Source organism: Grus americana, chromosome 6, assembly GCF_028858705.1.
Source record: "Grus americana isolate bGruAme1 chromosome 6, bGruAme1.mat, whole genome shotgun sequence".
In the NCBI taxonomy this organism is placed as follows: domain Eukaryota; kingdom Metazoa; phylum Chordata; class Aves; order Gruiformes; family Gruidae; genus Grus; species Grus americana.
In genome coordinates this window covers 19,146,874-19,160,530 of record NC_072857.1, presented here as the reverse complement: position 1 = coordinate 19,160,530, position 13,657 = coordinate 19,146,874, and the positions used below count along the sequence as shown (strand labels likewise).

At 40.0% G+C, this 13,657-nt stretch overlaps 1 protein-coding gene across 1 annotated transcript in view; it reads right to left on the bottom strand.

The window, feature by feature from the left end:
• The window catches only part of PSMD14 (proteasome 26S subunit, non-ATPase 14), a 48,459-nt gene extending 35,153 nt beyond the window's left edge, over positions 1-13,306 (bottom strand). The window contains exons 1-3 of the mRNA XM_054830321.1: positions 13,177-13,306; positions 7,921-8,011; positions 4,911-4,962 (exon numbers count right to left, since the gene is read on the bottom strand). Coding sequence (XP_054686296.1) covers positions 4,911-4,958 — 48 coding nt within the window. The 5' untranslated portion in view covers positions 4,959-4,962; positions 7,921-8,011; positions 13,177-13,306. The remainder of the gene's footprint in view (positions 1-4,910; positions 4,963-7,920; positions 8,012-13,176) is intronic.
• Between the last annotated feature and the right edge of the window lie 351 nt (positions 13,307-13,657).

Below are 13,657 nucleotides of genomic sequence, written 5' to 3'. Positions count from 1 at the left end.
GAAATACTAACATTCTTAACACTTGAGAACTTTGCTGGAAAATGTCTCAGAAGCAATGGCACAAAAATGATGCACAATTTTAAGAGCTATAATTCAGATTTATTCCCTGGCAGAGTATTCTCAAAAGGAGTATCTGAAGCTTCAAATACATGTCAGAATCAGACTATAGTGTATCCACACAATTAAAACCACATAAAGCATATACACCCAGGAGACACCGGAAGGAAAAAGTCATGCAGGTGCAACAGATACAGAGATGCCAAAACACTCTACAACTTTCCAAAAGAAAAAGTACTTCATTACATTCAAGACATTTGCACCCTTCAAACTAAAACCCAACCTGTTTCAAGAATCAATTAACCAAAAGAGTTTTCAATATGATGTTAAGGTGTTGGGTTTTTTCTGGATGGGTTTTTGGGACTTCAGGGGGTTTTTTTCAGGGGAGGGATGGGGGTGTTTGTTTGGGTTTGGTTTTGAGATTGTTGTTGTTGTTGTGGTTGTTTTGGGTTTTTTTTCCATAGGGAATCTAGGATGCAGATTAGCCAGCTATAACACATCATTTACTTCAAGAGACAGACCAGCTTAATGAAGTAACTCAAGGAAACTTTAATTGTTAATCGGGAATGATCTACACTGACCCTGACCCTCCTTTGCCTGCTAGATCACCAACTCTTAATTCTGAAGCCCCACAGAACACTGAGCCAGTAGTGCTCTTTTCTAATAACCATCCTGGCTAGATCAGCAAATGAAACAGAACTTTAGATCAGTGGCAGGTCTCCCAAGTTCCCACGGTGCCATAAATTTACTAAATGGGATCAGCATGTTCTAAAAAAACCATGATAATATGAGGGGAAAAAGGTTCCACAGCATCAAGCACTGCAATGCTTGAAACCTCATAATCAAAGTGACAGTTTTCAAGTGCCATTTACAATGCCCTAATCTGGAAACATCCCAGCTAACCCATCTGATCAACTGTTTCACAGATGGAAGCACTTGATGGCTAATTGGCAAATCCATTATTCAAATAAAATAGCTATCTGCACTTCTATTTTCTATATTCCAAGTCAAGGTGTAAACACTCCTTATAAGACACAGGTCACTCTCTCTCCCTCCCTTCTCATTTGGATTTTTCCCTTCCCCTCTGCCATCAAATATGCTAATTCAGAAATACAGAATCAGTTTAATTTTCCATTTATTCACTAGAACAGTTGTCTGCACCAACAGAGCAATGTAAATTAATATTTTCAAAAACCCATCAAGTAATGAAAAATTATTTCAACAGCATTTTAAAAAAGTGTCATTAATTATGTCACTGCTTTCTATCACATCTGGATTCAGAAAAATAGACAGGATGTGTTAGCATGCACAAGAACTTGTATAGCTTGATTATTGTTCTCAAAGCACTGGGGAGAGAGGTCTGCTAAAAATGCACTTAATTTGCTCACACTCTTAAATAGTATCCAGTAGGACTGCCTAGTAGAGGCATATGTGGAACTGATTTCACTAGCAAACAATAATTCAGCGTACAAAATGAAGAGGAGTGTTGCTCCAAATTCCTGCCTGCTACATAAGTAGAATGCTTTTTACGTACCCCACAAAGCCTGTTAATTTGTCTGCAGCAAATGTACAATGCAAAGTGAAGTATTAAATCACTAGTGAAATTATGTGGTAGGTAGTATTCCAGGAGGATAAACAAGGAGAGACAGAAAAGAATGAACCAGGAAAGGGATGATAACTAAAAAAACCCAAACCAACTCAACAAGGAGCAGTATGAAGAAGAGAGGAGATGACACAAGAGAAGGAAAACAAGGACACTGCCAAAATCTGAACTCCCATGAACTACAGAAGGGAAATTAAAGTAATAAGCATTTTGTTTGGGAAACCATAACATTTTCAAACTTTAACTGTTACACCACATATTTTTTTAAAAAGCTTCAATCACTCATTCTTCTTATGCATATATCATGAGAGCACTAATTCAAATGCCTACAATACCAGGCATGGTATTGTACACAAACCTACTTCTGCATGAAGCAGTGTAGCAAAGGTGGTCTTATTTCTAGTATCAAGTTCAAAACTAAACACCAGTACCTTCCTTCCCACACAAAGAACAAAGTTAATGACCAAGTTCACTGCCAGAAAATACTGTGGATGGCTTATGTGATGCCAAAAGCTATTGGATTCTCTTCCCTCCTCTTTTGTCCACCTCCCACCCCATGAAGACAGTCCTTTGTCCATCTAAGACGAAAAGAGAGAAAATTGCTTTCTAAGCCACAAGGAGGGAAAATTTATTGCTGAAATATCACTTAAACAAATCTTTAAGGAAGTGATCTTAGTTAGCCATATGAAAACAGGCTTAGGGTCAATGGAATTTAGCACCCACCACCTCTGGACAGTTCAACATTGAAGGCCAATCAGCCACTCAATAGCACGCTGAAGGAGCTAGTAAGAAGAGAAGAACCATTAATTCACTGAAAGCAATTTTCAAATGGAATACAAGACTTGAAAAGTTGTAAAAACATGAATACAAAGAGCACTTGGGACAACAATTGGAGTTTGGAAATGAAGAAAAACAAACAAGCAAGAAAATAATCAGAAGAGGTGGTTTTACCAAGGGGATAGAGCCAAGTAACTGCTGTTGAAGAAGCTAAGGCAAGTCAGTGACAAAGAATTCCTTGGCAGAGATCAAATAGGAACTGTGCTGACCAAGCATTTGCTGTTACTTGAACATCAGTTACAAAGCAAATCAAACTGACTATTGGCAGACCTTATGTGATGCAGTCCTCTTCCTAAGCAAACTCCTAGCTACAAGAAAAAAAATTCCCAAATTGTGTTATAAAATTACTTTGAAAATGCTTCTCTCTTGATGAGACTATACACACAGATGATTCTTACGTTAGCAAGAATGACCTGCTCAACAGATATTTTTACTATGTTCAACCTTAAAAGCAAAACCTCCAAAGCCAGAGCAACTGTAACACAGCAATAAGAAAACCAAAGAGCATTGTACAGTTATTTAAAATGCTCCAGTGCAAACAAATGGTAATAATTTTGCTTTCTAGCAGGACAAAGCATGTCCAAGACCTGACTTCTCTCTTCCACCTCAAAGTCATCTGATTCACTCTGGATTATGTCTCAATTTTAATTACCGATCAATATTCAGAAGTGATCTTTCAAAGCCCACTGCAACACTGTATTTTAAGGACATAAAATTATTCTTTTTGAAAAGCCTTCCTGCTGATTCAATAAACCAAAAGACTACAAAAGTAGTCAAGATAACCAGTGCAAGCAGCAACTTGCATACACAGCAATTCAGCTTGTTTTTTTTTATCCAATACATACTCATCAATTCATTTAAGAGACAATTCCATATTTAAACAAACACAGAGCAGCTTTGCAGGCCAAAGCTGCCAGAGGAGTTGAGCGAGCTGCTTCTGAATGTTATGTCCTATTGTCTGCCACAATTTTCTAGCAAGCTTTAAGTTAAAGCTGAGAAATTCAGAAAGCAGCAGAGAGTTAACTGTAAATTTGAAAAACAGCTTTGATATGCGTCAAGTTCAGAGAGGACTAAGAAGTGAAAGCTTGAGTGATTAGACTGCGCAGATGTTAAAAAAAATGAAGAGTCATGAAGCAGGCTGGCAGCTCAGAGGAACAAGAGAAATAACTGTTTAAGAAAGTGAAACTAAAAATAACTGAGGGCTGCTTGAAGATTCACTAAGAGAGCGTGAATAGAATTTTAGCTATAAAAAGGAAAAAAATTATGCACCAAAAGTTACAGCTTATTTGGCAAAACACCTAGAGGCTGTAAATCAGCTTAGAATATTTAACCAAATGCTTTAGCGCTAAACCACTCCTTTCCTAGTTACACTGGACACAAACACACTACACACAACCAAAAGAAGCTGTGGGTTTAGCAATTCCAATCATCCCAGAAGCAAACTCACACACACATCATGAAACCTAAGACAAACAGAACTGATTCCTCCAGAAGAACAAGACTTGGATTCTCAATTTAGAACAGAGCCCTGGAGGCAGATGATGAAAGCAGAGAAAGGCCAGCTACTGCAACCAGCCAAGACTGAAAAGGAAATCACACTGGAACCCTTTCCTTAAGGAAATAATTCTTGCTACAAGCCTCAGACAAAGAAGTTCCTAATTATTTTTTTCCTGTATCCACAGTAGATCAGAACAATGTAATAAGATCAGCTTGGTTTTATTTTTGTAGACTGCTGGCCATACCAGCTGACCAAAGTAAAAAGCACTAGGACTTGCTGTAGTGGTAGGAGAAGCCATACAATGTGTGTAGGTCTCCCATTGGAACAAGACAGCTGCCAGGGAGGCCTTTTTGCTGAGAGTAGAGTTACAGAAGTGAGGACAACAGTGAACAAGAGAAGACACAATATAACACACATATAAGTGGCTACTACTACCTGCAAGTGATAAATTCAACTCAAATTACCCCCTGAAATTTACATATACTTCAGTATCTTATAATGCCCATCACGATGTTGTCCAAGGACTGAAAAATATCATTTATGAAGGAGCAAGTGGGTATGCTCAGCCATTTAGAACAATCTTCATGTTCTGAAAATCCGTATTATTGGAAACTGATTTTTTAAAGTTTTATTCTGTGTTTCCAATGCTTCTCGATCCAAACTTTAAAGTGTTCAGACACAAAATGAAAGGTTTATAAACATTCTGTAAACTCAGTGCCAACACCAGAGTTCATACTGACAAAGAACCCCAGTCAGGCTATAACAATGATTTGCATACACCTACATAGCATCTCCAGAGTCAGAGATTATTACTATGAACTGTGTTTTTTTCAATGCTGTTTTTAAATATAATAAAAGGAATATTCCAGACTTGATTAATGTTAAAGAGAAGATATTGACAAGCTATGTACTAACCTGTCCCAGCCCAGGCATACCTCCTCCAAGTCGCAGAAGTCTATCCATATTTCTAGAAAAACAGAAACAAAGGAAAAATGGTCCCAAGCTCTGAAGTGTTTACTAAATTGCTATCTATACAATTCACCTTCAGTCACTCAGTATGTCAAAAATATTGGTGGTAATTACAACACAACATCAGACTTCCTGTTAATTAACACCACATATTAATTCAAGAAGCTGTCTTCCATGCTAATTAACAGACCTTGTTTTATTGCTTTGGTTTTGGGTTATCCCCATTTCTGAAGATGAGCACTCTTGTCAAACTTTTCAAAACTTTCTTATTATTCAACTAATTGAAGGATTTTTGTTGCACCTACATCCAGGAAGTGCCTAAAACATATTAGATATACAATCAAGTTTACTCCAATTCGTTCAGAAAGCATCAATAAAAATGTGAAAGTAAGGATTTTAGCATCCTCATTAGTAAGTTCTGCACTAATTAACTTACAGCTTGTCAGTTATCATCAAAACTACATGTGAAAGACACTGAGCAGATTATGGATCTCTGAATTAGCATCAAAAGCTTTTTTTTTTAATGAACTCATTACACTAAAAGAAATACTGTAAAGTAAACATTTAATGTGTATATAGTTAGAACACTAGTGACAGTACAGTCGTTTCATACATTTCCAGTGCTGCATGTGCCACTGCTTTAGTGCAAGATTATTCCAACCAATGTAACTAACTTGTTACTTTTTTTTTTAAAAAAAAAAAGCTTTTTTATCTTGCAGCTTTGAAAGGAGTGATCTCCAAGAATTGTTAAGGTGCCCAACTAAAATAAATTACACTGATGTTTCTTTCTCTGCATTTTATTCACTTTTTATTGTTGAAAAGCAACCTACTATTTAATTGTGGATATCTAATTAAGGGTTCTATCCCAGCTGTAACAGACCTTTATCTTGCTTACTTGCTTTTCCAACTTCTTAGCTTTATACAAAACTCAGTGATAAAATAAACAAAACCTACTGAACATTACTTTTTAAACATCTGCTTTCAGCAACTTAAGTCACTTCCCAGGCTTACAGAAATCACTAATTTTTACTGGCTTATTTAATTTGTGACCTAGAAGATACAAAGTAAAGCATCAGAAACTATGACCTTAATTGCACAAGTTTTAATACAACACAACAAACCCTGTTCAGGTGATATAAGAGCAATTCAGTACAGCAAGTAATGATATATCCAAAATACATTCATCCTCCAAATCAATGTTACACTACACAAGAGAATTATATACATAATTCCAACAGACTGCATTAACAATACTAATCTGAGAGCCTTCCTTTAAAATTAATTATGCAAAAGAACTTTGAACTTCTGGAAAATAGGTTTCCTTTATACATTAAAAATAAAAAGTCTTTATGTTGAAGGTGAATGTCATCTCATCCCTTCTAAAATTTGCTAATATTTTTACTGGCTAGACACTAACAGGCTTTATTTCAGTTAAGTTTAAAACAAATATCTTAAGCTTCTTGTTAACACACAAAGAAGCAGCATTTGAACCTACCACTAGACAAGATTATCTAACTCCTACTTTGATCACGTATGGAATTTCACCCATTTCAAATAACAATATCTAAGATGCATGGATCAATAACATTTGCTCTATTTGCTAATTTCTCTTTCCTAGTTTGATGCACTAGCAAGCTATTAGCTTCATTTGATTCACTCCCTTGATTTTGTGGAACATGCAAACTCAACAACTGCAGCCTCAACTAACAATAAATGCTTTCTTAAAGCTACCTTGGCACTATATGAATTAAAGAGGAGTTTATTAAAGGGTCAATGGTTATGCTTTTCCTTTCAGTCGTTGAAACCAAGCTTCTTTATTACAGGCAAAAGCTGCACACGCAGTGTGTTCTACCCTCCTGAACTACAATAAATTCCACATCAAGTTGTAGGATTTCCATGGAAAGGTTAAGTTGCTGTTTAAAGCTATTATGTAAGCACATGGTAAATGGCTTCAATAAAACAGTCACGAGTACAAATTAACGCCAACTACACTTCATTTTACCCCTCTGTGGTAGATACTCCTCCATTGAAATCCACAATGATTCATCTTTCATGACACTAATGAGGGCTGAAGAGTAGCTGAGAAGTAGATCTAAGCTACTAAAATTATGATTTTAATCAATCATCATTGTACATTTATTTTAAGAAACTCTCAGTCTCAACAACTGGTAACCATAAAACTCATCTTTCCTATAACTACAGCAATTTCCATAAGCTGATGAGGTGTATTACCTAAGTACATTTAAGAAATAATATTGAATAACAAATCTTACACCTATTTACATTTCACTTTAGCAAGTGGAAAGCAATAGTTATTTCTAGCTCATTAATATTTTATTTACATAATTTATTCCTCTAACCCAGCATAGTACATCATTTATAGAAGCTTATTTTGTGGGATTAAAGTCAGATTAGACCAATTACACAAACCAATTATTTATCGGCATAACTTTCCAGGTTTTGGAACACCAAAAATCACACCCCTCCAGTTCTGTAAGACAATGAAACATTTCCCATCTAACTATCACAGACCAGCCACTGAACTGAAGATGTTCAAATTCCCAAGGCAATAACTCACACAGAAAGTCTCCACAAATCAGTTCTAGATGCACTGCAAATTATTTCACTAGCTCTGTGGCCTGACATTGGTTAGAGTTTTGGCAACTAATTCTTTACTTTCTTATTTGTAACTGAAGGTGTTTTAGTAGGTTATAGTGTATTTAGACCTAAACATATTTGTTTACTCTGTATAAACACCTGAAGAATTTAGGTTAGTGATCCAAATTAAAACAAATTCTAATTTTTGTTATTCCACTTTGCCCAAATATTATTTCAGCCATAAATTCTGTTTATGAAATAATGCTTTTGTAAACCTTAAAACAGCTCAAACAAAATTTTTAGATCTTAATTAAGATAACTTTACCATTTACAAATAAAGCAAATATGCATTTCTAACCTGGTGCTCAGCAAGAGGTGACCGCAGAACAAACTCAGCAGCAGCAGCTCCCACTTTTTGACTAGGAAGATGATGCCTGTAGGTCTCCTTCCTATAGCAGGAAATAGAAAGGAGGGGAAGGACAGAAAAACCAGTAAAATTTAGAAACAGTAGCATACGTAAAAACAATTGTTACATTGATGACCTACAAAAGGACAAAGCATCATTGAAGAATAACCCAGAGAATGTTTTATTTTCTTCTTCTTGTACCATATAATCGTTGAAAGCGGTACATGCCATGTCTTGCCCAAGTATCCATAACACTGAAATAAGTTTCCAAGTTTCTCAAAATTACATGGAAGAGTGTTTTAATAACCCATTTAGGCAATTTAAAGCAATCAATAATTTAAAATGCTGTTAGAAACTGAAGGTAAGGTTCTTTATTACTATTTTAGAAGATTTTGCCATAGCTAGGATGACCTAAGCACAAAGGTAAAGAGCAATCTGCAGGTACAGACAGTTTTGTTTATTTCTGCAAGAGCAGCTGGTGTGACTGGGAAAGTCAGGGGCCTTTAGGTTTGCCTGAATTCAGGTTGAGAAAGGCTGCTTCCCATTCAGTAAAGGAGTTAAAAGTCACAGTATCCTCCTCCCAGAAAACACTGCCCACTAATTGCATCCACTCAATCATTTGTAGTGCAGTGTTTTAAAACAGATCTGTGGCCATGATTTGATAGACATTTTTTTCCAATGTCAATGTTAACATAAGGAGCAGTGGGGAAGCTGCTGCTGCTGCTTACCAACTTGATGCTGCTTTCTCAGTACTGCCAGGACAGCCATTTGCGCAGCCTTGCAGTAAACTGATAGGCTAACAAAAACGTTGGTTTTAACCCTGTTCACTTCTCACAGAGGATTCACGCTGCATCCCTGAAACAGTTGTCTTGGCATAACAGAAAAAGAGGTCTTGGAAGAGCTGATTGCATCTAATGCTAATTCAGACTCCAGAAGACATTTATGTCAAATCATTCTTTAAGCTAAAGCTGCCCAAAGAATGTCTTTGGGTTTGGGGGTGGTTGTTTGTTTTGTTGGGGTTTTTTAGTAACTGAGGTAATTTAACAGATACCATTCTGAACCTTATCTCAAAGAAGTACAAAAGCAAAGGAAGATGTGTTAATCTTCCTGGAAAGTTAGAGAAGAAAGAACAAGTCAGAGTTTCTCAGTGCTGACAGGCTGGGGTGGAATTCCACTAACAAGTCAAAAGAAAAGTTGCTACATCCCTGCCAGCTTTGCAGAAGGAAACGATCCAGGAGAGATCAGATGAGACAGGAGCACAACAGCCAGCAGTTACATTAGCACATGCTGCAACAGAACTGCAACCAGCTCACAAGCGGGCTTCAGAGTTACAACCCAATTGACTTTTGGCCAGCTGGCCACCCAGGAATCTTGCATTCCCTTCCCCACTTCCTACAAGGATACTGAAGAAATAGATCTCTGTGGGCTTAGTCAGTTCCCTGGGGGAGGCACACAACATGGTAACCTATAGCTGAGAATTCTTCCCCTCTCTGCTGCAAAGTGAAAAGGCTATTTTTGATTACACACTTACCTGCTTTTTTTTCCCTATATACACACATACACATATTCTTACAGATTTATATAAGCCACAGACAAGTAAACAAACAGTTCACAGTAAATCTCATCTCCTTTCCTTCCAAAGTCAGCAAAAAGGTATTTTGATATTTCCTTCTGTCTGCAAGGAAGAGCTAAGTCTCTGTTTAAAGTGAAGCTTTATGGAAGCAAGTACACGTATCAAATAGTTCTATATCAGAAAATTGCAGAAAGCCAGTTATCATCATAATAAACTTGCATTTCAGTGCACTGCAGGATTTGGATGACATGCACTCATCATTGAGATCAATGCAGTCACTGATGGCTTTAAAAAAAAGTTAAGGAGCTTCTCTGCTTGTGTGTGCCCATAATTGAAACACCTCAGCTAAAAAAATCTTGGTCATAGGATGGTATTTAAAACACCCAAACCTCCATTACTGCAATTTTCTTTTAACTGTCCTGGTCTCAAAAGGGAGAAACCTGTGGTTATTAATAACACAGTAGAACTATACACAGAACATCTCAAAACTGGTTTGAAAACAGAAATTCTTTAAAAGCCCATGTCTAATATTTGTTCATAATACTACTGTTAGGTAACTGTAATAACTGGTAATAGCGGTCCATTTAGAGAGCTCTGGTTCACCATTCAGTTGTTGGTTACTACTTTCAAGTCACTTAAATGTTGACTTGAATGCTGACTTTTAATAATGAAAATACTCTTCCTTAGGTAACAGAGATGAAATTATATAAATGCATTATGCACAAATGTATATATTCACATAGGTATAAACCAATAGGTACTGTGCTTATACTTGGCATGTTTAAGCAAGTATTTTGAAATGGACAGTCTTGAAACACAGTCTTAAATTACTGTATCTCTTTACATGAGACACATGAGTTTCACACTATGATGCACTATTTTTATCTAGCATTAACACTCCACGATGTGATCCCTCAAAGAAAGAGGGTTCTCCTGGGTTGACAGCTTTTGAGTTAGTAAAAAAAAAATAAATCAAAAAAATCAAAATTAGCTTCAACATACATAGAAGAGAAAACACTGACTACTAAACTGCTCTATTAGTGGGGAGGATATCAGGCTAGACTCAGGTGACAGCAATATACTCCACACTTTGTACAATTTGTACACTGAGTGACTTCATGCAAATCATTTCATCTTTGGTAAGTCAGTTTCTCCACCTGAGACTACATACTAAGCTTTGCATGAGCACTTCCAGATCTCCTGTTGAGAAGTTCCACATAACAGATGGATTAACAATTTTATTAACAGCACCTAAAAGAGTGGTTTAAGTTTTTTGCTGCAACTATAACAATTTCAGCCTCACTAGGGATGATAAATGGCTGCAAAGGGAGGAATTGCATCTTGCAGAGAAACATCATTTCACCAAGAAAAGAACAAAAACTCACTGCAGGTAGTCACCAAACACTGAATGAAAGAAACTTGAACCAGAACAGAGAATTCACATGTGACGACAGGGCGGGAGGAAATCTATCTTCCTATACATTTTGTATGAAAAGAGGGGAAAAAAATTACATTAGTTCTCAGTAATCTGTTCATTAAAGCTAAACATTAACCACACCATGGAGGAATATGGTCTCAGAAGCGCAAGTCCAGAGCTACATGACTACTTTGCTTCTATAACGTGCTCAGCTCTGTAAACTCAATGTTTCTGGACTATATAAGACCTGAATCTCAATAGACCTCCACTGGACTAGAAAGCATGCAGGTTAGCTTCTTGGACTCTGCTTTCTGACTTCCAGAAGTACAGCAAACCTAATTCTATTACATTCATTGGTCAGCTGGAGTTACTGAAGTAACCCAGACCCAAGCAGACTACTCTAAAGATACTTAAGTACATCCACAACAAACTTACAGGTAAGGGAAAATTCATTAACAAATCACACCATCACAGAAACCCACAAAATTAATTTTCATTTTATGCTATATATAAAGGAATGAGCTTCTCTGAAATATGTAGAAAGGGGGGTAGACGCACAACTGCTGTGGAACCATTCCCTGCCACCAACTCCAGCAAGTAGCAAGTACTCATCACACAGGTTTTCTACTATTCAAGGCATCCTAACTACCTGTCCTTTCCCATCATCCTAGATGTCAGGAGATAGTTGTAGCTACTATCAGTATACACTCCATAACGCCTATCAAGATTGACTCATTTCCAAGAAAGTTTACAAGCTAATTTATATTTCGGTATTATTCAATGTTAATTTTGAAGTATGGTCTAACTTCTTTTTCTTAACCATAGATATCAAATGAATATCCCTGATGTAGCATGTTATAACAGCTGATAGCACACAAATTTTCCATTTAGCTATGGACAAAACCTTGTTGCTCAAAGTCACAGTAAGTGATTCAGAAGCAAATCATTTGCAAGCCAATTTCTGGATTTCTTCACAAACACAGATCTTTTCCTTGTTTTCATAACACAAGCTCACAAACAGTGCTCTTCTCAGCAGAATCTTCTTCCAAGTGTACTCCCTATATCCGGGGCATACACTACACCTTGGACTCACAGGGGGTGCAAGCTTTAACGTTAATACCAACCTGACAGACTTTTCAGCTTGTTTAGTACCTTTTCAGCTACACACAGCTTTCAAATACATTTACATAAAACTTTTATTTTTTTAAAGTCAATCTCAATCCTTATTGTTTTTCTGGTTTTCTACAGCGTACCGGAAGCAAGTACAACTTCAAGAGATGACATCAGCACACATTCAGATTTGACAACTGTTTACAAGTATCCAACTATATCACATATATTTGTTCTTAAAACGATATTTAAGTGTGTTGCATACTAGAAACAGCACTATCATTTTTTATTATCGCTCCTTTTCTACTTAATCCTGCTTCATCTTTCCTGACACGGACTAAAAATTTCTTCTCCTTCACGCACCCGGCCAGTGCTTTGCCTTCGCCTCCCCCTCCCTCTCCCACGAGGGCCGCGCACCGCTGGGGATCCTCGCAGTGCTTCCCCGCAGAAGCGGCAGCGGTTCATTCCGCGAAGCCTCTCCGATGGGAAGCAGCTCGCTGCTGCCCGCAGAAGAAACTCGCGCTCAGAGGCTCCGCCTGGGACACTGGGCGCCCCGAGACACCGGCCAGCGGCGGCAACCCAGGCGCTGCCGAAGAGAAACACGACAGCTGCTCTCGGTCGGGACGGAGGCAGGACCGCCCCGGGCCCGTGAGGCGCCGACGCCCAGGCGGCCCGCTCCAGCGACGGGCCCCCCCCCCGCTCCGCTCCTCAGGGCTCGGCCGCCTCGCTCCGCCTGCGTACAGGCGCGCCGCCCCGGCACCGCCGCTGCCCGAAAGTGCCCAAACTTTCTCCGGGCGCAAGCGGCACAAACGCGGGCAGGCACCGTCGACCTCACGGGGCCCAGCGTGTTCCCTGCCCTGGCCCCCCGGGCAGAAAACTGCCCTTTCGTGGCTACCGGACCTGTCCCGTCCACCCCTCCCCCGCGGGGAGAGGACAGCTCCGGTCCCGTCCCCACCGCCCGCCTCCCTGCCCGGCGCTCAGGCCCAGTCCCTGTGGGCCCCGCCGCCGCCACACAGAGGCCGCCCCACGCTGCAGCGAGGCCCCCACGGGCCGCGCCGGGCCCCCGAAGATGCCTATGACGAGGGTGCCCGTCCCGCCGGGCCCTCACCTCCACGCAGAGCCCTCCCCGGCCGCACCGCCTCAGCCCGAGCCGCCGTGAATCAGCCGGATTTCATTCAAACCGAGTCCGCCCAGGCCTCCGCAACGACTTCCCGGTTCAAAGGGCACGCGGCGGGGGCTTCCGGTCCCGCAGCCCGGGGAGGGGGGCTGGGAGCCATAGCAACGCGGCCCGCCTGGCAACGGCGCGTGCCGCCGGCGGGCCCGCGGTTGGCGCTCGCGCCCGGGAGCAGCTGTGGCCGTTAAACTGTCTTCTGCCCCGGCGCGAGCGGTAGCTGCCGCCGTTGGCCTTCCTCTGATGAGCGGAGGGGAAAACGAGGCTTCGCTCGGATGTCGTCAGGGCGCGTAGGCCGCAGCCATCCGCGATGGTCCCCGGCACTACCGTGCAGGCCAGGCGCAGGGACGCTGAGACTAGAGGGCGAGTTGTGGCCGGCCTGGGCCTGAGGCCACTGAGGGCTTGGCCGCCCCTGAGG